General features: G+C 40.8%; 1 protein-coding gene across 8 annotated transcripts in view; it reads left to right on the forward strand.

The window, feature by feature from the left end:
- NRP1 (neuropilin 1) overlaps positions 1–24,330 on the forward strand; it is a 146,886-nt gene that overhangs the window by 108,673 nt on the left and 13,883 nt on the right. For 6 of the 8 annotated variants that reach the window (XM_070501140.1, XM_044762201.2, XM_014849621.3 and 3 more), the window contains exons 11-13: positions 12,624–12,768; positions 16,009–16,113; positions 20,619–20,678. In XM_070501140.1, coding sequence (XP_070357241.1) covers positions 12,624–12,768; positions 16,009–16,113; positions 20,619–20,678 — 310 coding nt within the window. The remainder of the gene's footprint in view (positions 1–12,623; positions 12,769–16,008; positions 16,114–20,618; positions 20,679–24,330) is intronic. The other 2 variants (XM_014849622.3, XM_014849623.3) reach the window with 1 other exon arrangement.

A 24,330-nucleotide genomic window follows, 5' to 3' on the forward strand; every position in this document is an offset into this window, starting at 1 on the left:
AGGCTTAATATAGTGCCTCAGGCCAAAGGCGTTGCAGGTAGGAAACAAAAGCCGGTGGAGCCGTGAGCTCCCACTCTGTCCAGATGTGGGGCTCTGCAGAGCCGGCCTGGTCCCCCATCCGCTGCAGGTCAGCACTGGTGCAGTGGCCACCGACAGGGCTGATGTGGTCGGAAAGGTAGGAATTTCTCTCCCATCTCACCCCGAGTTAATTTGTGGTTTCTGCAGATTTTCCAGTGTTTTTTTTAATCTATGTGCAGCTACATTCTTTCTTGTGTTCATTTCATTTTCCCCTGTTATGCCCGCCCCTCTTGTTTTGGTGAAAGAAAAAGTAAAAATAAACATCAGAAACAGGAGTTCCCCTAAGAGCTAATCTTTCTGAGGAGTAGGGAGGCTTGTGACTTTATCACCGAGTGTGAATATGCTGCAAATCAACAGCTTCCTGGAGCTGCTGTCACATGGCAGTGTGTGCTGTTGTGACATGTTCTTCATCACCAGGGTTCTCAGAGAGAAGGGAAACAAATCACCATATGCTTTGGATAGGAGGCATCGGATGCGTCGCACTCTTTGTTATGGAGTCTGCGTTTCTGCAGTCCAGTCTGAAGCTCTCTCTATTGTAGTCGTTGCGTATGGAAGTCCAGAAGAAACCAGCACATGGTTTACAATTTTAACAAAAAACTCTGTTCAAGATTGGCAGAATGTGTTAGATTTTATTCCTAAAATATGATTCTATCAATCATTATCATTCTTCCTATGACATTTGAAACCATAAAGCTTCTAAAATGTTCATATAAAGCCCAATCTGTGATTTCTAACTTGTCCTTCCCCAGAAATACAATCCTTAAGATGAAAAAGGAAACTGGTAAAACCTTCAATTTAGGAGCAGCATGTATTTATAAATTATATAAAGATATTTAACACATACTATATTTAAACTTACAAATGAAGGTTACCTGCATAGAATGCCAAGTACCTTTTATGTAACAGTGAAATGAGTGTGGCCAGCCCTGGTGGTCTAGTGGTTAAGAGTCAGCGCTCTGGAGAGCTCGTCAAGATGGCGCTGTGAGCAGACGTTGAACTCGCCTCCTCCCACGAACACAACCAGGTTACAACAATTTTGGGAAGAATCACCCTGGATTGAAAACTGAAAACTGGATAAAAAGAACCCCCACGACAAGGGACAGTCCTGATGAAAGCAGAAGAGGCAGTAACTCTGGCAGGAGAGGAAAAAAGCCGCCTTTGGGAGCAGCGGAGCTTCTCAGCTGGCCAGGCAGGAGCCACCCTAAGGTACGAGCCCTCCCTGGAGGAGTGAGGGCTGGAGCGGGGGCAGTATGGCTATCACCATGCTTCGGACTCAGCCCAACCGAGAGGGTGTTACTGTCTGGCTTTGCTGGCTATTAACTGCAGCGAGGACACCCCAGAAAAGCTATTGGCCGAAAGCCGAAACGATCCGGGTCTTAAAGGGCCCATATACAAATTGCAGCACTCATTGCAGCAACCTAAAATCACCAGAGAGAAGGCTGACTGTCCTTTGGTGAAACAAGACTCACCTGGTGGGCTCTGGGGGCATCTTGGTGAGAGGAGGATCCTCTCCGGAAACTGAGACATTGGTGGGGGCCATTGTTCTGAGCTGGTCCAGGCGTGCTGATGCAGACATGGTGGGGGCCATTGAGGTGCGTCCCTTGGGCTGTTAGCCCAAGGGTCTGCCACACCCACTAGAGCACAGATTTAATCCAGTTCAGCCAGGGCAGGCAAGCCGCCCTAGGGACTGGCCCCACCTAACAGCAAGCCCTCAGGCTACTTTTCAGCCTGCATTGACTGAGTGTCTTGATCCTCTACTGGCAGGCAAGGGTGTCTGACTCTGTGGGGCAGGGCTTGTGTGAGGACCAGGTGAACTGTGGGGGGCATTGAGGCAGAGGTGGGGGCCTCTGCAATGTGGCATTGGGGTACGCTCCAGGGGGTTGAGAAGTATGCACGGACCAGTACTGTGTTGACAGTATATGTGGTCCAGTGGGGGGTGAGGCTTATCAGCAGCAGAAGACTTGTGCTTCACAAATAGCCATAAAAAGGATCAGCCGCACCTTCCAAAGCCTGAAACAACTGAGTGCCTCCATGCCAAGGGCTAGCCCCATTCAGCTGCACTCCTAAGAGAACGGACAACAGCCTTGTTGGCTTCAGACCTATCACAATGGTACACCCCTGAGCCTAGCAACCAGCTACACTGGGTACCAACCCAATTAAGAGGACAATTGCAATAAGAGTGTGCTAATAGACTTTGTAGCCAACAGTGCTGAGGCCCCTCCAAACCAGATTTACAAATAGCTGGCCAGGGAAGGAAAGATCAGACTCCCTGGGTACCTGCAGTGGGAGCAACCCTGCCACAGCAGAAGAACACAAGTAGCCCACAAAGGGGTCACTCCTGGTGCTTATGGTCTGGTGACGAGAAGGAAGCACACTGCTGGGCCTCATAAGGCATCTCATACATAAGACCACTTCTCCAAGATCAGGAGACATAGCCGACTCACCTAGTACAAAGAAAATAGCACAGAGAAAGAGGCATAATGAGGAGGCAAAGGAATACTTCCCAAGCAGGGGAACACTACAAAACACCAGAAAAATAACTAGTGAAACAGAAATTAGTGACCTCCTTGACAAAGAATTCAAACAAAATATAATGAGGATGCTCACAGATATGCAGAGAAGAATGGATGAACACAGTGAGCACATCAGCAAAGAAATGGAAGATATAAAAAAGAACCAATCAGGAATGAAGAATACAATACTGGAAATGAGAAATTCACTAGAGGGACTCAATAGCAGAGTAGAGGAAGCAGAAGAACAGATCAGCGAGCTAGACGAAAGACTAGAGGAAATCACCCAAGCAGAACAGAAAAGAGAAAAAAGAATTAGACAGAATGAGAACAGTGTAAGGGAACTCTGGGACAATATCAAGCATGCTAACGTTCGGATTATAGGGGTCCCAGAAGGAGAAGAGAGAGACAAAGGGGCAGAAAATTTATTTGTCAAAATAATAGAGGAAAATTTTCCTCACCTGAGGAAGGAAACAGACATCCAAGTTCAGGAAGCACAGAGAGCTCCAAACAAGAGAAGCCCAAAGAGGCCCACACCAAGACATATTATAATCAAAATGTCAAAAATTAAAGACAAAGAGAGAATCCTAAAAGCAGCAAGAGAAAGGCCACAAGTGACATATAAAGGGAAGCCCATCAGGCTGTCAGCGGACTTCTCAGTCAAGACCCTACAGGTGAGAAGAGAATAGCACGACATATTTGAAGTGCTAAAAGGAAAAAACCTACAACCAGGAATACTCTATCCATCAAGGCTGTCATTCAGAATGGAAGGAGAGATAAAGAGCTTCCCAGACAAGCAAAAATTAAAGGAGTTTATCACCAAGAAACCAGTTCTACAAGAAATTCTGAAGGGACTTATTTAAGTGGGAAAGCAATGACCACAAATAGCGATAAAAGAAAAAAATTATCAAAAATCCCAAAACAACAACAAGAAAAAATAGGCAATAAAATCACTTGTAAGGTAAAAGTATAGTAAAGGCAGCAGATCAACTACCTGTGAAGATAATATGAAGGTTAAAAGACAAATGTACTAAAATTACCTATTTGAATGATAAGAGGGTAATGGATAGACACACACTAAACAAAAGACTATATATGATGTGAAAAACATAGAATGTGGGAGGAGGGGAGTGAAAAAGTAGAGCTTTTAGAAAGAGGTCAAGCTAAAAAGTCTATCTACCAAATATATACTGTTATATGCATAACATATTAAATAGGATCCTCATGGTAACCACAAACCAGAAACCTAGAACAAGCAGGAAAAAACGTAAGACGAAAGAAATCAAACATATTACTAAAGATAGCCATCAAACCACAAGGGAAGAGAGCAAGAGAAAAAGAAAGGAACTGAGAAGAACTACTAAAACACCCAAAAAGAAAAAGGAAAAGTGACAAAATGGCAATAAATACATATTTATCAATAGCTTCTTTAAATGTCAATGGACTAAATGCTCCAATCAAATGCCATAGGGTGGCCAACTGGATAAAAAAACAAGATCCATGTATATGCTGCATACAAGAGACACACTTCAGACCTACAGACACTCACAAACTGAAAGTGAAAGGATGGAAAAAGGTATTCCATGCAAATGGCAAAGAAAAGAAAGCAGGGGTAGCAATACTTATATCAGACAAAATAGACTTTAAATCAAAAACTGTAATAAGATACAAAGACGGGCACTACATAATGATAAAGGGAACAATCCAACAACAAAATATAACACTTGTAAATATCTACACACCCAAGATAGGAGCACCTAAATATATAAAGCAATTATTAACAGACATAAGAGGAGAAATAGACGGTAACACAATAATAGTAGGGGACTTTAACACTCCACTTACACCAATGGATAGATCATCCAAACAGAAGATCAATAAGGAAACACTCACCTTAAAGGACACATTAGACCAGATGGACTTAGTAGATATATACAGAACATTCCATCCAAAAACCACAGAATACACATTCTTTTCAAATGCCCATGGAACATCCTCAAGGATTGATCACGTATTAGGCCACAAAACAAGTCTCAATAAATTTAAGAAGATCGAAATAATACCAGGCATCTTTTCTGACCAGAAAGGTGTGAAACTGGAAATCAACTACAGAAAGAAAACCAGAAAAGCCACAAAAATGTGGAGATTGAACAAAATGCTACTGAACAATGATTGGGTCAATGAAGAAATCAAAGAAGAAATAAAAAAATTCCTGGAGACAAATGAAAATGAAAACATGACATGCCAAAATCTGTGGGATACAGCAAAAGCGGTTCTATGAGGGAAGTTTATAGCAATTCAGGCCTACCTCAACAAAGAAGAAAAATCCCAAATAGACAATCTAAAAGTGCACCTAAAGGTACTGGAAAAGAACAACAAACAAAGCCCAAAATCAGCAGAAGGAAGGAAATAATAAAAATCAGAGCAGAAATAAAGAAAATAGAGACTGAAAAAACAATAGAAAAAATTAATGAAACCAAGAGCTGGTTCTTCGAAAAGATAAACAAAATTGAGAAACCCTTCGCTACACTCACCAAGAAAAAAAGGGAGAAGGCTCAAATAAATAAAATCAGAAATGAAAGAGGAGAGATTACAATGGACACCTCAGAAATACAAAAGATAGTAAGTGAATACTATGAAAAGCTATACACCAACAAATTGGATAATCTAGAAGAAATGGATAAATTCTTAGAAACATACAACCTTCCAAAACTGGACCAAGAAGATATAGAAAATTTGAATAGACCAATCACCAGTAAGGAGATCAAAACAGCAATTAAAAACCTCCCAAAAAATAAAAGTCCAGGACCAGATGGCTTCCCTGGTGAATTCTACCAAACATTCAAAAAAGACTTAATACCTATCCTTCTCAAACTCTTCCAAAAAATTGAAGAGGAGGGGAGGCTTCTAACTCCTTCTACGAAGCAAACATTATCCTGATACCAAAACCAGACAAGGACAACACAAAAAAAGAAAATTACAGGCCAATATCACTGATGAACATCGACGCAAAAATCCTCAACAAAATTCTAGCAAATCGAATACAACAATACATTAAAAAGATCATACATCATGATCAAGTGGGTTTCATTCCAGGGATGCAGGGATGGTTCAACATCCACAAATCTATCAACATGATACACCACATTAACAAAATAAAGAATAAAAATCACATGATCATCTCAATAGATGCAGAGAAAGCATTTGACAAGATACAGCATCCATTTATGATAAAAACTCTAAATAAAATGGGTTTAGAAGGAAAATACCTCAACATAATAAAGGCCATATATGAGAAACCCACAGCAAATATCATTCTCAATGGAGAAAAACTGAAAGCTATCCCTCTAAGAACAGGAACCAGACACCACTCTTATTTAACATAGTATTGGAAGTCCTAGCCAGAGCAATCAGGCAAGAAAAAGAAATAAAAGGGATCCACATTGGAAAAGAAGAAGTGAAACTGTCACTCTTTGCAGACGACATGATTTTATATCTAGAAAACCCTAAAAACTAAACTAGAAAACCACTAAAAAAACTTTTAGAAATAATAAAGGAATACAGTCAAGTTGCGGGATACAAAAATCAATGTACAAAAATCCGTTGCGTTTCTATACACTAACAACGAAGTAGCAGAAAGAGAAATTAAGAATACAATCCCATTTACAATTGCAACAAAAAGAGTAAAATACCTAGGAATAAACTTAACCAAAGAGGTGAAAGATCTGTACACCGAAAACTATAAAACATTGTTGAAAGAAATCGAAGAAGACACAAAGAAATGGAAAGATATTCCGTGCTCTTGGATTGGAAGACTTAACATTGTTAAAATGTCCATACTTCCTAAAGCAATCTATAGATTCAAAGCAATCCCTATCAAAGTTCCAACAACATTTTTTACAGAACTAGAACAAAGAATCCTAAAATTTATATGGAACAACAAAAGACCCCGAATAGCCAAAGGATTCCTGAGAAAAAAGAACAAAGCCGGAGGTATCACACTCCTCGATTTCAAATTATACTACAAAGCCATAGTAACCAAAACAGCATGGTACTGGCACAAAAACAGACACACAGATCAATGGAACAAAATTGAGAGCCCAGAAGTAAACCCACACATTTATAGACAGCTAATATTCGACAAGGGAGCCAAGAGCATATGATGGAGAAAGGAGAGTCTCTTCCATAAATGGTGCTGGGAAAACTGCACAGCCACATGCAAAAGAATGAAAGTAGACCATTCCCTTACACCATGCACAAAAATCAACTCAAAATGGATTAAAGACTTGAATGTAAGACCCAAAACCATGAGACTTCTAAAAGAAAACATAGGCAGTACGCTTTATGACATTGGTCTGAGCAGCATATTTTCAAGTCCCATGTCTGACTGGGCAAGGGAAACAAAAGAAAAAATGAACAAATGGGACTACATCAAACTAAAAAGTTTCTGCACAGCAAAGGAAACCATCAACAAAATGAAAAGACAACCTAACATTTGGGAGAAGATATTTGCAAACCACATATCAGATAAGGGGTTAATATCCAAAATATACAAAGAACTCATGCAACTCAACAACAAAAAAAATCAACAATCCAATTAGAAAATGGGCAAAAGATCTGAACAGAGATTTCTCCAAAGAAGATATACAGATGGCCAAAAGGCATGTGAAAAGATGCTCAACATCATTAGCTATCAGGGAAATGCAAATCAAAACTACAATGAGGTATCACCTCACTCCGGTCAGAATGGCTATAATTAACAAGACAGGAAACAACAAATGTTGGAGAGGGTGTGGAGAGAAGGGAACCCTCATTCACTGCTGGTGGCAGCGCAAACTGGTACAGCCACTATGGAAAGCAGTTTGGAGTATCCTCAGAAAATTAAGGGTAGATCTACCATATGATCCAGCTATTTCACTGCTGGGTATTTATCCAAAGAACTTGAAACACAAAGGCATAAAGATACTTGCACACCTATGTTCATTGCAGCATTATACACAATAGCCAAGACTTGGAAGCAACCTAGGTGCCCATCAAGGGACGAATGGATAAAGATGTGGTATTTATACACGATGGACTACTACTCAGCCATAAGAAATGATGAAATCCGGCCATTTGTGACAACATGGATGGACTTTGAGGGTATTATGCTAAGTGAAATAAGTCAGAGGGAGACAGTCAAATACCATATGATCTCACTCATAAGCAGAAGATAAAAATGACAAAAAAAAACAAAACAAAACACATAGCATTGGAGATTGGACTGGTGGTTACCATTGGGGAAGGGGAGAGGGGGGAGGGCAAAAGGGGTGATTAGGGTCACATGTGAAGGGATGCACTATAATTAGTGTTCGGGTGGTGAACATGATGTAATGTTACAGAATTTGAAATATGATGTACATCCGAAAAAAATAAAAATAAATAAATAAAAAGATTCGCGGAAAGTGACTTACATATTCCCTGACACATGGTGAGTGCTCAATAAAACTTTATCATTGTTATTATTATTGGAAATATATTGCAAGGTAAACTAAATAAATTTGACACCCTGTGTCACCTGCTTAGAGGAGATCCTTGAGGAGAGGAGCTTGCCAATGTCTGTGTGTTCTTATAGAAGGCCACGCAGGGTCTGTCCTCACACAAAACTAAACCAGAGTTTCATACTGGAAGATTTTTACTCACTGGTATCTAAATTTGTAGATAAAACCTTCAAGTATTTTCATTTTTATAGAATGTTAATATACTTATCTTTTTCCTTGAAGTACAAGATTGGAAAATGCACACTGTTTTGTACTTTTTGTGCTTTATCTTGAAGAATATGTATTTGATGTGGAGTGATTGCAGAAGATGTTCGTCATGTTGAAAACAAATTAATTTTTCTCTGAAAGAGGAATGTATGAAATTTGAAAACATGGCCTTTATCCAGTGTGCCTGTCAAGCCTTTCTCTTGCAGAGGTGTGCTTCTGCTAATCACGGCTCACCTCTAAGTGGCATACAAAGAAGGATAATTTTATTCTTAAGTACATTCTATCACTTACCCTAAAACCAAATAAAGAAATTAAGTCAGGCGGGCCCCATGGCTGAGTGGTTAAGTTCACGCGCTCCACTTTCGTGGCCCGGGGTTTCACCGGTTCGGATCTTGGGCGCGGACATGGCACCGCTCGTCAGGCCACGCTGAGGCAGCATCCCACATGCCACAACTAGAAGGGCTCACAACTAAAAATATACAACTATGTACCAGGGGCTTTGGGGAGAAAAAGGAAAAATAAAATCTTAAAAATTTCTTAAAAAAACAGAAAAATTAAAAGCTGTAAGTCTCTACATACTGAATGAAAAACACAGATGGAGTTTCTACACTCTAACACCCTTTGCCCTTCAGAGTGGATTGGTAGGAATATGAGAATTAAAAACTAACAGCTGGAAATACAGGACACTACCTAACTTAAGACCAAAACAAAAACTAGAGTAGCCAGGAGACATGGACCTCATATTCTCTCTTTTCCTGCCAGCCTATCATTTTCACTGGTGTTAAGACAAGTGTTAGCTCTATGGGAGGGGAAATTTTACATATACACCAATACACACAAATTCTCCTGGGAAGCCTTGTAACTGTTGCGTTTTAAGATCCTTGGAAAATTTTGGCGTTGGAATACATTTGCCGAACAAAATAATCCTAAAGAGTTTAACGTCATCAGTGACCAATGGTCCCCATCTCAAACCTGCCTCTTCTGCCACAGAGAATGAAATGTTGCCACAATGAAGCTTGAAGCTGATACTGTTGGAGCGCTCAATGGCTTTCTAACAAATTTAGACTTGACAGTTATTTTGTCTTTCTCTGGTCTTAGTGGATTAGTCCACAAGAGCACTGCCTATTCTCTGGCTGCTCCGGGAATCCACACCAACCTATCTGCCTGCAGGCAGCCGGCCAGGATGGATGCCCTACAGATTGGCCAAACCCACGACAGCTGTTTCACAACACGGGGGAAGGATGTCCGGAGGCGATTGTGGGTGAATGCTAGGCCAAACTTCTCAACTTCTCGTTAGTCTTCTTTTATAGTCTTGAGAGCTAACCACAAGCAGTTGCATGCTTTGATAAAAGTGGATCATAGAAATGGAAATAAATGCCATATCTGGTGCCTATTTTAGGCTCATTTCTTTGGACTATTGAACATAAACGGTTGTCTTTACAGGGCAGTAATGTCTAGTAGGTATTTTTAAAGGATTTATATTTTATCTAATAATATTGTATAAATTAAGCTCTTTTTCTGTAAAGTAAATAGCATCTGAATACTGGTATTTCATTGTCACTGACCTGTAAAGTCATCTAGAAAAATTTGCTTCATTGTTAGAGCCTAAATCTTCCTGCTTATGAAAATAGCAATAATAAAAGTCATCTTTCTAAAAAAAAAAAAAAAGAGTCAGCGCTCTTACCGCCATGGCCCCGGTTCAGAGAACCATACTACCTGTCTGTCGTCTGTGGTTGTCACACTGTAGCGGCTGCATGTTGCTGGGATGCTGAAAGCTGTGCCACTGGGATTTCAAATCCCAGCAGGGTCACCCATGGTGGACAGGTTTCAGTGGAGCTTCCAGACTAGACAGACCAGGAAGAAGGACCTGGCCACCCACTTCCAAAAAAACTGGCCATGAAAAACCTGTGAATAGCAGCAGAACATTGTCTGATACAAGCCAGAAGGTGAGAGGATGGCGCAGAAGGATGGGGCAGGTTCCGCTCTGCTGTCCACAGGGCGCTAGGAGCCAGAATCTACGGCACTAACAGCAAACAAAAATATGAGTATTCTGTTTTGTGAAATAAAACAAGACTTTGATGGATTTAAAATCCTCTATGCCCTTTCCTCACTTCCTAGCCTCAAATAGTGCATAATGGACAAGGTATGTTGGAGTTTTTGAATTAAATAGACTTTTAAGTAGCAGATAAAGATCTACATACTCAAAGCCTTCTTCTTCTAAAACATGATTAGTGAAAGGACACAAAATTATTTCATAAACAATCTTATCGTTAGCAAAGTTAGCCTACTTCCATGTGGCTCTTCATTGCTAATATTCTTCCCAGCTCATCCTGGCAGCTTTTATAATGTATTTACATTGTGCTGATTCTTAAGTTAAAATTAGGAGAAGAGCCTGGGATTCCATAGATGTAAGTGATTTTGTCCTACAGTTGTTGGAGATATGTCAACACAGGCAGAACTTGCATGTGTAGTAATGCTATTTTCACTATAAAGTAGTATCTTAGCGACAACACTTAACTGGGCCTAACAATAATTTATGTCAGATTCTCAATTACTTGCAGCAACTGCAGCTCTATCAAGAGTGTTGAATGTCAATAGTGAATTTACTCTTGAAAATAATAAAAGGAAACTTTAATTGGGAGAAGCAGTTCTATGTTAGCCATGTACTTTTAGATTTCCGGGGGCTTTTCTGAGTTGGAAAAGGCCAATTAGTTTACGTCTAGAACTCAGAAAACCCTGGTTATGTCACAACCTACCCGATCTGTCTATCTTCTCTTCCATGTATCCCCTGTTTGGCCATGATATTTCCACCACTGAAAGATAGCATCTTTGGCTGGTTTATGATGTCTTGGCCCAGTTATTGGGCATGAGTGCCACTCCTGACTGACACAGCCTGGGGCTGGCCATTCACTCAGTCTGATCTACCAGGTTTGGTGGTCCAAACTGCAATACATTTAAAGAAAAATTAATGAAACTAAATGTGTGGCCTTGGTAATAGGCCTCAGTTTCCTGGACTTGAGTGTTTCCGTCTATTAAACTGAGGAGATTAGACTAGATTGTTTCTGAGGACAGAGGCATCACAGCAGTGTGGTGAAGGGCACGGTCAAGACTGCCTAGGTTAGAATCTTGGCTCTGCCACTTACTATATGTGTGGCCATAGGCAAATTTCTTGATCTCTCTGTGCCTCATCTATAAAATGAGGCTATAAGGGTAATAGTAGAACCTACGTCATGGAGTTGTCTCGAGGATTAAATGAGCTAATATATTTTTAAGCACATAGAACAATGCCTTGCACCAGTAAACATCATATGATGTTTGATATATAAAAGGACACTCCAAATGATAAAGCAATTTGATTTTTCTAACCTCCCAGCCCGCCTCCCATTCTGGACAGGATTAAGAATGATGTTAGAAGAGGAAGATATATGGAGGCTGACCACTTTCTTGAAAAAGAAAACAGGACTAATCATTTCTCCATTTTCTTATGATTCCACTCAAGGATTTTGACCTTCCTGTCATGTAAAAATGGGCACGAAATGATCCATCAAGTCATAGAGGCAGCCTACCTCATGAAGAATGTCACAGTGACTTCAAGTTAAGAATGAGCTTCAAAAAGAAGTGCCAACTCATACAGCAGTTCAGCCAGGCATCAGAACATCACTTAACAGAGCCCTTCTTACTTTCCTGAGATGAGAATGTATTTTATCTACAAATGCCACTAACTGGTGGTACTGCTTAAGTAAATAGCAATTTCAGTGGATTGGAATAACCAAGTTCTTGACTAAACAGCACTTGCACTACATTAAATTTACTCTCTCTTGCTTCAGGAATTTAATTCCTCCCTCTTGTAGAGGACCAAGTTTTAGCAAAACTAGGACCCCCTCATTGAAGAGAATGTAACAGGAGTAGCTATTGGAAATGTGGTGTCTATTATAAGCTCTGAAAAACGTTGACTACTCTTCCTTAGTTATCTCCCTCCACCTCAAGGAAGCGATAAAAGTGTCATTTCTTCCAGGCACATCAGTATATTATTAAAAACATGTCTCATTAAATCCTCATCTTCTGGTATAGCCTCAGTGTATACTCTGAAGTTTCTGAGAAGTGACATCTGTCACTTCTTAGAGAAAGTTTAATTATTTTTTCCCTTCTCATTTATGAACAGCGTGTCAGCCATTTACGAAGTGGTAGCATGAGCCTTATTTCTTTGCCCTGTTAAGAGTCCTAAACAAGAAACTTTTCTGCCAAAGGGAGGTTTTATTAATAACTGGTGTTTTTTCATACTTCACAGTCTTTTGAAGGCAACAACAACTATGATACACCTGAGCTACGGACTTTTCCACCGCTTTCCACGCGATTCATCAGGATCTACCCTGAGAGAGCCACTCATGGCGGACTCGGGCTAAGAATGGAGCTGCTGGGCTGTGAAGTGGAAGGTAATTAAGTTTCCAGAGCCCCTTCTGGTTTCCTGGTTTTTTTATTTCCTTTTTCATGCATTTCTGCCCTTGATGGTGCTGTTACAAATTGCCACCTTTTCCCCCTGAGTGATCCTGCATCTCTCTGTGCCTACCAGCCCATGAGGCTCAATATTCTAGCACGCGCCACGGAACAGTGCCTTCTGAATCCTGCTTCTGTCCTGGCTGTTTGCATAGGTCTCCTCAGATTCTGCGGGGTCGTGTCCTTGGATTTTTCTAAAAATAATTTACTGAGATGAAATTCACATAACATAAAATTCACCATTTTAAAGTAAAATTCTCAGTGGCATTTAGTACATTCACAATTATTTATGCAACCACCACCTCTATCTAGTCCAAAACATTTCCAGCACTCCAAAGTAAAACTTCCCATGCATTAAGCACCCTCCTTTACTTCCCCCATCCCCAACCCCTGGGAACCGCCAATTCCTTCCACTTTTAGTGTTATTTCGAGGTCTCTGTCTGATCCGAGTTTCTGTCTGCAGTGTTGACTACCATCACATACTAGCAGGAAGTAACATTTGACAGACTGAAATATCAAGACGTTATCTTGGATGAATTTCTTAGGCTGCTTCAGAGAAACAAAACTTTACGTGAAATAATGAATATGAATGTACTGTGAGGTCTGTTTAAGGATGTTACCGCATAAAGTTAGGTTATCACGTGCAGGGCATATCAAGGACAAATTCAGTTCACACACTGACCTCAGAACTGCACTCACCTTTGCATTGTTTAATCACAGAATAAATGAGACGAATGTTTGCAAAATCTATGTGTTGGTTGCTTATTGTACCATTTCATGCTTTTGTGCATTAGAATTCCCATCTGCCTTAGATTTGGGCATAAATGAGTAACCTTATACGAACTTTTCCATCCCATAAAGGTCTTTCTCCACGTTGCTCAAAGAATGGCTATTGTTAGTACCCAGATGTTAATCAATTGAGCATATGCTCATAGTTGTTTTGAAGAATGCTTTTTAATATCACCTTCTTGTGGTTTCAAAATTATTTGTGTTTTAAACTACCCAAATATAATTAAATCCCTGAGCACATTAAATATCATAAAGCTTTTCTTATGCACTAAAGAATCTTAAGCTATAAATCACCACACTAGTGAATAATTCATAGCTACTTTTCTATGTGTTTATTTAAAAATAGGCCATTGTCTCCTATTCTTTATTGAGTGGTTGTATCCATATGTGTAGTCATGTCCCAGACCTCTGAATTATGCGGTCACTATCAACACAGACCAAGAATGACCATGTGCCAGGACTTCAGCAAAGATGCCAAGAAAAAGAAGGGGTGGGCAGATTGAACCAACTGCAGGCACATTCGTTCAATTTACTGAGAAATGTGGTCATCTGGAAAAGGGAGTCTGATGCAGGTCTTCAGCCTGAATTCTGGAAACAACACTGATTTAGGAGGTGGAATGAATGTATGGTTGAAAAGACTGAGGCTGGTGGCAGTTTGCCAGTGTCAACTCTGTAGTGAGGTAGGAATTATTGTGAAGGGATTTGCTACAGATGTTCCCAAGCGCTCACAAAATGAGGAAGTTACCCAGAGCCATATGAGAAACCAACATCCGGGGAAAGTAATATCAAAGGGAGTATTTATCTTCTTCCTTAGAATGATTAACAGGCCCTTATTAAATATCTACTTTGTGTCTTGTTCTACAGGAGATACCTAAAGGAATACAGAAATAAAGTGAGGTACCACTCAGCCTTCCATGGGTGTCCATCCTGCTTTGGGCTAGTACTTATATTTAAGAAACAATTAGAGAACCACGAAGATAAAATATTTTCAAGTAGTAAAATTGGGGCATAAAAATTATTCACTTTCTACTTTTTCCAATTTAATCCAGGTACTACCTTGGGCCACGTCCAATGTGGTACTCCTCCTTTATAAATACCATAAGAAATGCAAAAAAAACAGCAAGATGTATAGAGAGTTTACAATACTTAAAAATGGCACATTATCAAGAGCAAGGACAGCTTAGTGAAGACAAGAATCTGGATTGCCAGAGAGGATTCTGGTGATTCAGTGACAGCAATAAATAGAGCCCAGAATATGTGTGTATGCATTTTGCAAAGTCCAGATTGTATGGCTGAATGGTGTGTACATTATCTGTACATGTTGATTTCCTAGTTATTGTTGTATGTTTGGGGGCCGTTGAGGAAGTGAAGCTAGCTATGTTCCTACATTTGTCATAACTCTGCTCGGTACTTATGAACAATAAAAAATAGTGTCAATTTTTTATTGAGAAGGCAGCAGGTACCAGCACATTCATACTGGCCAGAAGCTATGAGAGAGGAGGCCCCCACTCCCAGAATCTTGTCTGGTTCTCAAACATCAAGAGAACCGTACATTATCTCAAGTCCTGTAGAGTGAAATGTAATGCTGGAAACTGTAAAATATTAAACAGATTGCAAAAATGAGTAACAGGCTGAAAAAAAAGAGACCCAACTAAATTTAAAGAACTTCAAAAGCAATCTTTGATTAATGTTGGCTACCTTTCAACTAGAAACTCAAAGATATGGGAAGACCTGCCAACAGTGGAATGCAGTCCTCTGGGAGTTAAGGTAAAATGACCCCAGGACATCTAAGACAGCTCCTCCCAGACACCTGCTGTGGAGAGGGACCACACGTTGAGAAACTTACTTAAAGGGAAATGGAGTCACTCCTTTTAAAAAAAAAAGAGAGAGAGAACAATATTGTACTAAAAGTGAATGTTGGAACTCCTTTTGGGGAACAAATTATAATATAAACTTGGCAAATTTGGTAAATACTCAGAATATAAAAGAATTCATGACAAGTGAGTTCTCTAGCACCTGGAAGATGAAAGGAAAAACAGTTTAAGCAACATCTTTATCATCAAAGTTCTCAACTCCAGGGTCACTAATAAATAACCAGTGAGAATTCAAGAACTTTTCAGAAGAAGGATGTTTAAGTAGATAACAATGTATAAAATGCTAAGGCAGCCAACTCTACTCAGCAGGTATGGATCAAATACCAAAACAAAGCAATCTGCAATGCATTCTGCAAAATCCAAGTATGTTTAGCTCCTGAAAGACAGGCAAACCATGCTCCTGGCCTTCTTACTACACATTAGAGTTTTCTGCAAAAGCGTTAGCAGATTCAACAGCCAAAGGCTTGAGAATCCATTTCAGAGGTGTGAGATAATAATCCTTGGATCTTGTTTCAGCACCTACAGCTGGACCAACCACTCCCAATGGGAACCTGGTGGATGAATGTGATGATGACCAGGCCAACTGCCACAGCGGAACAGGTGATGACTTCCAGCTCACAGGTGCAGAAACCATCTTCATCCCATTGCTGTGCCATTTCAGTTCATGTTGTAGTGGAGACCAGCTAATTAATGTCTGTCTGCATTTGCGTAACACCTCATGACAGCGGGTGCAGGGTGGTGGGAGAGCTGCCCCAGCAATAGAGGCAGCTTTGCCAGAACACGTGCATCTTCATTTCGTCATGTCATCCATGTAAACAGATTGTGCTGAATAGCCACAGCCATTCAAAACCATAATTTTAGCCATTTTCAGAGCCAAAGGCTAGGATTATCTTAACTGAACAGGGAACTCGCCATGGCTAAAAGTGCTAAACCGATCCTCATCTTCAACCCTCCACCGTAACATGTGCGCCACCACACGTAACTGCGCTCTTTAGAATGTTTATTTTCATTTTCTAACAAGGCTAAAATTTTTTGAGCAGATCCTTTATCCAACTAATTAATGAAATTAGGCTTAATTTTGAAATGTAACTTTTAAGTTAGGATTTTGTAAATCATTTCACTTTAAAATTTACAAAGGCAGCATTAATTGTAATTTCACATCACCACCGACCAGCAAATATATCAGGGATGGGGTGTGCCAAATACCTCACTGGTTAATTTAGAGTGTTACTCCATAATAATCTAAAACCCTGAAGCTAGCAAGTGACCTTCTCTTCCACTTGGAATGGCAGAGGAACTATTAAGCAAGTGGAGAAATGGAATTGCAGCACTGGAAATTGGCCAGGGCACTAGAATTGTCACCCTATTGTTGCAAAAGGTACTGTGAGACCTTCACTGCTACCCGAGTCGAAAGGCAGTTTCATATAGCATCTGACTCTCATTTCAGATTAAACATGAGCCTTTGGATGCAGGTTTGTATTTTTACCCAGAAGGGACTCCGAGAGCCCACAAAATTAATTTCCATGGGCGAAACTGAAGACGTTACAATGTAACTTCACAATAGTGCCATGTTATTGGCTAATGCATTTAATGTAAAATCTGGGAGGAAATGCCCCACAGTCCATTTCCAATTACTTCCAAAGCTCTCCTCTGAAGGTACAGGAGACTGCACCCTGAGATGGAGGAAGGGGTAAAATCGGGCTCCGACAGTTAGTGCTGTGAACTGGGTCTACGTTTAAATCCCACCTCCTAAGGCTGTCTCCCTCCAAATTTCCAGGATAATCGCTTACGGTCATATGGCCAATAAATGTCTCATTGCTATGGGCTTTTGAACACATATTTTATATATAAGTAGCCACAAGCCACAAAAATTACCCTAATTAATACAGAGGCATTTTCTTTTAAGATGTTAAGTTCAAGCTGAAAAGCTCTCCAGCTGATGTTAAAAACAGAGCACTGTTCTATGAACCAGGTCCTATGGAACCTTCCCAGGCCTGCCTGTAAACTCTGCCGCAAACCTCAGGCTTTTTTGGACCCTGTCACACATCTGTAGTGAAATTCCTCATAAAAAGGAATGGCCGCAGTCATCACAGTATACCATTTTCAATTACCCTCTTGTGGAGAGGGTTCTTTTCTTTATAAACCCCAAAGTGGTCAGTGAATATTGATTCAAAACAAAGCCTCAGATTTACTTCTTATATCAGAAAAACCAGCCTTCTCATTTTTGCATCAGTTCATGACTGAATCAATTGAAACTAAAGCCTTTGAATGAAATAGGGCAAGTATGTTAGCCTGGAGCAGATTGTGTATGGCAATGAGTTACAAACCACAGAAAATGGGGCATTTGTAGTGGAAACACTGACAATCCTTTAAAAGTACGAGGTTATAGTTGAGCTACAGCATTTAAAATCATTTATTTTGCAGATAGAAAAAAAGTTCATTCTAATTTTTTTTACGTATTACCATGGCCAAAAAAAAGTGATTTTCTCAGGCCAGTGCATTTGTCTCAGTAATTCTATAAATACATGCATATATTAAGAACTTCTGGAGGTGTTGATGATGCCCACTCCGTGCCCTCATCAATAAGAGGTGATTTTAGAAGGCATTCTCATGCTTCATATTCATTTGTTGCATTACGGCCAATTTGTCCTTTTTTAAAACTTATTTTGCTTTATGAAGCTGCTATCCTTTTCTGAAAAAAGGTGTGTTCATTTGTAAATGTTTGCAAGGAGCAAAACCCTCACCTAACCCAGGTATCTTTTCACATGTGAACAACCCATCCCCTAGGCTCACACACAACTCTGCCCTCTCTCTGCTCATTCTGTCACGGGCTTTACTGTCAGAGCTGCAAACTTTGAATGTTCCGTGTAATGAAACCACACTGAAAGCTCACCCACTTTAACTCTGATAAGTGGAAACATGGAAATTGGGATCACTGCTGCCTTTAACGGTGTTTGGTTCCTGAATGCAAATGGTGTCACTTTAATTTCTCCTCCTGGGGTGATCTATTTGAAAATAGTAAGAGAGAAGTATTCTAGCAAAATGCTCATTTCTTACAAACAACACTGAATTCCAGGTGAACTGTACCAAATGCATGGAAATGCGGAGAGATTTTGCTCTCCCATACTTGCTGGCCAAGGTGAAAATTCACCCCTGAAGTTACGCATTTGCAAATGCCTTTGAAGTCATTAGATAATACAGTTGGCTTCAAAGGCACCAGGAGGCCAAATTTCACATTGGCTCCGTGTGTACCCAACAGTGGAATTTGGCTCCCAACCTGTAACAAAACTGATAATGCATATCAGTTTTAAAAAGTGAATTTTCACCTTGAGTCTTTCTCCTATAAGACCACTGGGAACAGAATGCTAATGTATTCTGGCCTCCCTCCAATTCTGCCATTATAGAGTCACCTTCTTAACCCATAATATATATAATTCCTTCTTCCTCGTGCCTGCCTCATTGAGGCCACGCACGTGTGACCACTCATCCAGCATCTTTACTGGGAGAGCAGGGGTAACATGGCTTGGTGCTACAGTCGATTAGCTCAGAAATCTTCAGACCATTCCAAGAGCACGATTTTATGGCTCTCTCATGCATGATCCGGATGATTTCTGATCTGTGGGAGCTGCAGGATAGGACCAGGGCTTGGCCAGAATAGAGATGATCACAGCCTTTATTAAATGATACTATTGGAAAATGTACAATGACACCTTATAACCACCTCCAGAACTTTCTGTGATAGTCATGAGCCCACCCCATACCCTTTCCCTGAGTCTGCCCAGGAGTTCATCTCCTGGGATAACGGATTATCTGTGACCGTGATGAGCAATGCAGACACACAGAAGGAGAAATGGCTTTCTCAAGCACCTAAGTAATAAACAGCAAACCAGTGTTTCCCAAGCTTAGTGGATTATAAGACTTACCTGAGAAGCTTTCAAAAATACAGATTTCAAGGGCTTATCCCTAGAAATTCTGGTTCTCAGTGAGGTCTGAGGAGGTAAAGTGGATTGGAAACTGCAATTTTTTTTTTTTTAAGATTGGCACCTGAGCTAACAACTGTTGCCAATCTTCTTTTTTGTTTTTCTGCTTTTTCTCCCCAAACCGCCCCAGTGTCTAGTTGTCTATTTTTTTTTAGTTTTGGGTCCTTGTAGTTGCGGCATGTGGGATGCCACCTCAGCATGGCCTGATGAGCAGTGCCATGTCCACACCCAGGATCGGAACCGGCAAAACTCTGGGCCGCCGAAGCAGAGAGCGCAAACTTAACCACTCGGCCACTGGGCCGGCCCCAGAAACTTCAATTTCAACAAGCATTCAGGTGATGCTTGTGGTTGGGCAAGTTAAGAACATGACTTTAAAACAAAAGTTACGATGATGAAAACTGGAAAATGGAAGAGCTAAGATACAGAAGAAGAGAGGGTAAAGCTAAGTTTCCACATGGTCCCCTAACTGGGAATTCCAAGGTCGACCCAAACGATTGAAAGCTCACAATATTCGGAATGTTATTTGTTCCATCTTCCAGTTCCTTGGGTCTGTGAAGAAATGTCTCTCCCTTCCCCTTTTCCTGCAGCTTCTCCAAACCACCCATGGGGCAGAATATTTGTCCTTGGGAAAAATAAACAATGAGAGCAGCAAAAGAACGGAGGAACCACTGCCATCCACTTCAAACCTTTAGTTTTTACAATAGACTGTGGGGACCAGCCTGTCAACTCCCCCGATGGCACACATTGGAAACCTGGGGACACTATTTGAAGCTTAGAGGTCTAGGTCGTGTTTAATACCCAAGTCACTGAGGGCATTTGGAACCCTGTGCTTTTCTCTGCTGCAATAGCGTGCCACTCGGAGTCTGGGGATCAGGGAACACCCTTGGAACGAAGCCTCAAACCCTCCCCACCGCCCGGATGCTTTATAAATATATGTGTTAGGTAAAAAATAGTGCTTTGTTTGAATTTTATTTTGTGGTGAACAAAATTTAACTAAAGCAATTGCTGTAGCTGGAATTAAAGGAAGGATTTTCTATGGAAAATGTTTTTCTCTAATAGACGTATGTAAGCATACTTTTCTCTATAGCATGTTACCTACAATGTTTCCTTTTCTCATTTTAATATGTTACTATTCTTGTTTTTCAGGTGGTACCACTGTGCTGACCACAGAAAAGCCAACGGTACTAGACAGCACAATACAATCAGGTATCAAATAACACAGAAATACAGTAGATTTCACACATGCCTCTCCTCCCCCCAAAATAGTGCATTGCTGGGCTTCTCGGTTTCAGTTTCCCTCAAAGTCCTAGAAGGGAGATGCCATGCAGCATCTGGTCTCCAAGCATGAGCCATAAATATTGCTTTCCTTTCATCCACATGTACGTGCAGCAAGGAGTACGATTTCCTTCTCCATCAGTAATTGCCAAATGGTGACAATCCCAGCTCCCCACTGAAGGAACTGAGTAACATACTTTGTTTAAACGCAGCACATCTAGGACATGGACTATGTTTGCAAACTATAGGAGAAGGAGATCTCGCAGGCAGCAGCCTATTTATTTTCATCACAATTCTGCAAAACCGAGACAGGCAAACTTTGTCAGTTCTGCCTGCCACAGAGTTGGCAGCTTTACAGCAGCGTTTCCAGTGGGCATGCCACGAAACGGGGAGCAGGAAACCACGGCTATAATTGTGCGTGGGGAGGGGGGACCCTCAGGATCGCACCTCCGCATCCTTTTATGAATAGAAAAGCGCAATGACTTTTAAAGCCCTTGGTTGGCTGTTTATTGGAGGCCAGCCACAGATAAATGGTGGGCTCCCTCCCACTCTCTTTTGTATTTTGTTCGTATTCTGTAAAATTCTTCCCCACAGACACACACGAAGGGAAACAGCCAGTATAAGCAATCAGAGGTTTTAAATACTTTAAAGTTAATCATTAGAGTAAGGTGAACAGGTCAGTTTTCCAGCTTCTCCCATTTCCTTTATTGAAGCTCACTCAGCCTTGGCCTCTGCAGTCATTTATTAATGGGGCGTGTGGTGTATGTCAATGTTTCCTCAACAGTATGACACTCCCCAGCCAGGCAGAAAGTAGAAAGGACTGCTCTAATTAGTATGCTTCTTTAAAGGACGCTGTCACTGTTGACCTGATTAAACTACAGAACAAACTTCTGTTCGGTTGAACTTAACCCCGAGTTTCCCCACGGTGTGTTCAGATTGACAAAACTCCTGCTACCAAGCAGCTCGATACCCCCCAGATGCTAAAAGATGTACCAAGAATAATCCCCTAAATTCCGGAAACGCTGTAGTCCAACCCACATCTTTTTGAGCTATAAAACGTGGCCTTCAGGGTTGTGCAGACACCTCAGTGGCTGAAGCAGCCTGCCTCTCACTGGCTTCTCACCTTTCCTGAGAGTTCTCAGCCCCCTCGGTGGGTTTTCTGTGGAGCCACCACCAGCGGGTTCTCTAGGATCTTCTGTAATAGGGAAGAGGGGTGAGGTGGAAAAATGAAGTTCTTACAATGTAACAAGCATTTTAACTGTTGTTTTAGATTTTTCTCTTGCCAGAGAGTTAATTAAAACCACTATGAAGTTGCCAGCTAACTTGTTTCATCTCATCTCTCTTCTTGCCTATCAAAAGAGCTAGGGATCATTAAAAAAATAGAAGTGAACAACAGCTGTGGAGAAAATGGAAAGGTATATCAGACTCCAAAATAGGAATAATTCTCCCTGACTATGAGCTCAAGGCCATTGGCGTGGCAGCTTCACAGAGGAGCTCGGGGCCAGACAGTCATCTCATAGGGTCTGCTGTGGTGCGAGGGCAGATGTACAAATCACCAACCAGTAAGACCCATAGCTACCACCATCTGAACAAGTGCATGTCAAACCACAGGGCTTACTGATAGGGTCCAGTTTTGAATTCCACACTCAGCCCTGAGTCCTTACAAATCACCATGGTTTCCTGTTTCCCATTGTCTGAGTCATAAATCTGGCTCCAAGTCTTTGTTTGTGGATAATGGACTGTCTGACCTTCTTTGAGGAGTTCTGTTCATTGTCACCCTCTGGCTAAGCCAGTGCTCAGAACGCTTTCCAAGGACCTGAGAGCACATTGAGCCAGAGGCCAGGTCTGACTCTGAGCTGCTCCCCCAGTGGTGGGATCCATCTGACTGATGCTTTGATCTACCTGTTCTGCAGGCTTCAGATTCTTTAGGCGTCTTTACAAGCAGCAGAAAATCAGACCCCTAAACTTTCAACATAATTCGATTTTGCTGAAGCCATGATAGGCTCAGCAAGTCTCAAGATTTCATTTTGAGGATTCTTATCAATATAATAAACTCAGTGGGCGTATATAGTTATATACTGTCTGGGTTGTAATCAGATGCGTAAAAGCCTATTAATGCTCTGCCAGGAACTGATGAGAATCCTGCATTTTAAATCCAGCTCCCCCTGGTGAAGCCTCCTACTCTCTGGGGACCCTCAAAGGTTCCTACAGCAGCCCGGAGGATATCTGTAACCTATGAGTGCGTGGATCTCAGCACCTCCACTTGTTTGGACTGAAAGGCCAGTAGTGTATGAGTAAGCGAGTTAACGTTCAATAGAATTTTGGAAAATCAGATTTAAAAATTAAATCCTTGTGCGTACATGGTGCTAATGATTCAACTGCAGGCAAGAGAGGTCAACGAGAGCAGCTGGTGCTTGCTCACAGCGGCCATAAATTTGTTTTAAGTTCAGAATATTGTTTCCTGCTATTTTTAAGAGTCAAGAAGGGATTTAGCTAGATTATTCCCAATGAATTTAATGAGAATTGTGCAGCTACAGGACCAGGGTAATATTTTGAAGATTTAAAGGTCAATAGTCCTATATACTTACTTCATTTGTCCATTTTCCTTTTTCTTTCTTTCTCAACCCTCTCTTCTCTTCTTCTGTCCTTCTCTCTGTTTCTATTTTTTTTTTCTTTTTCCTTTCTATAAACGTTTATGTGTATTTTCTGTGCTTACTAGCCTTTCTAGCCAGGCTTGAATTTTTAACATTGATCTACTCTCACTCCTTACCCCTCCCCCACAAAATGCATGGATTTTTTAAAAATTTTCTTTTAAATAAGCACGATTACCAAAAATAAGTTATCAAATGGGGACAAGAAAATAAAAGAGTATTAAAATACAAAAAAGAGCAATTTGCCTTGCTAAATCTGTAGAATTGGAAAGAACTTTGGAAGAAAAGAGTGAAGTGGCTTTCACTGCAGCAGGGGAAACACCTAAACCATCCTTTCAGGCACTGTTGCCCCAGTCCTGGTCTTTACAGAAATATCCAAGGTCATATATTTTATGATATCACCAGAATATTAATAGCCAAAATAATGGATGATGTGGTTTTCTGTACAATACAATAAATTTAATGTATTAACAAGGCAAGTTTAACCAGAAATGTGTGTGTTCTAATAACTAACTGCCATCCTGTATTTGCATGTCTTATAAACTACATTTAAGGAGAAAACCCCAAACCACACACACATTACCATTTTCCAATATTAATGTCTTCTAACATGAGATTACGCAGCCATGCGTTCCTGGGTCGTGGGTGTTGACCTCCAAAGTAGCTCAGCCGTTCAGTCGCTGCTCAGTTGACGGTACTTCATCTGCATAATTCGATCTTGCTGCACAAAAGTGTGGTAAATTTGGGAGAGGCTTTCTCATGCTTTAAGAAGTCCTATTTCACGGTTATGATAGACTAGACATGAAATATCTCTCTCCAGTGACACCCTAGCTGTGAAATATAGCCCTTTTGCACTAACTGAAAGTGCTCAGATGATACACAGCATATGGCTTACTAGTTTACTTTTTCGAACTGGCCCTGTGCACCCTTTG

The sequence above is a fragment of the Equus asinus genome, chromosome 29 (assembly GCF_041296235.1).
Source record: "Equus asinus isolate D_3611 breed Donkey chromosome 29, EquAss-T2T_v2, whole genome shotgun sequence".
NCBI classification, from domain to species: Eukaryota; Metazoa; Chordata; class Mammalia; order Perissodactyla; family Equidae; genus Equus; species Equus asinus.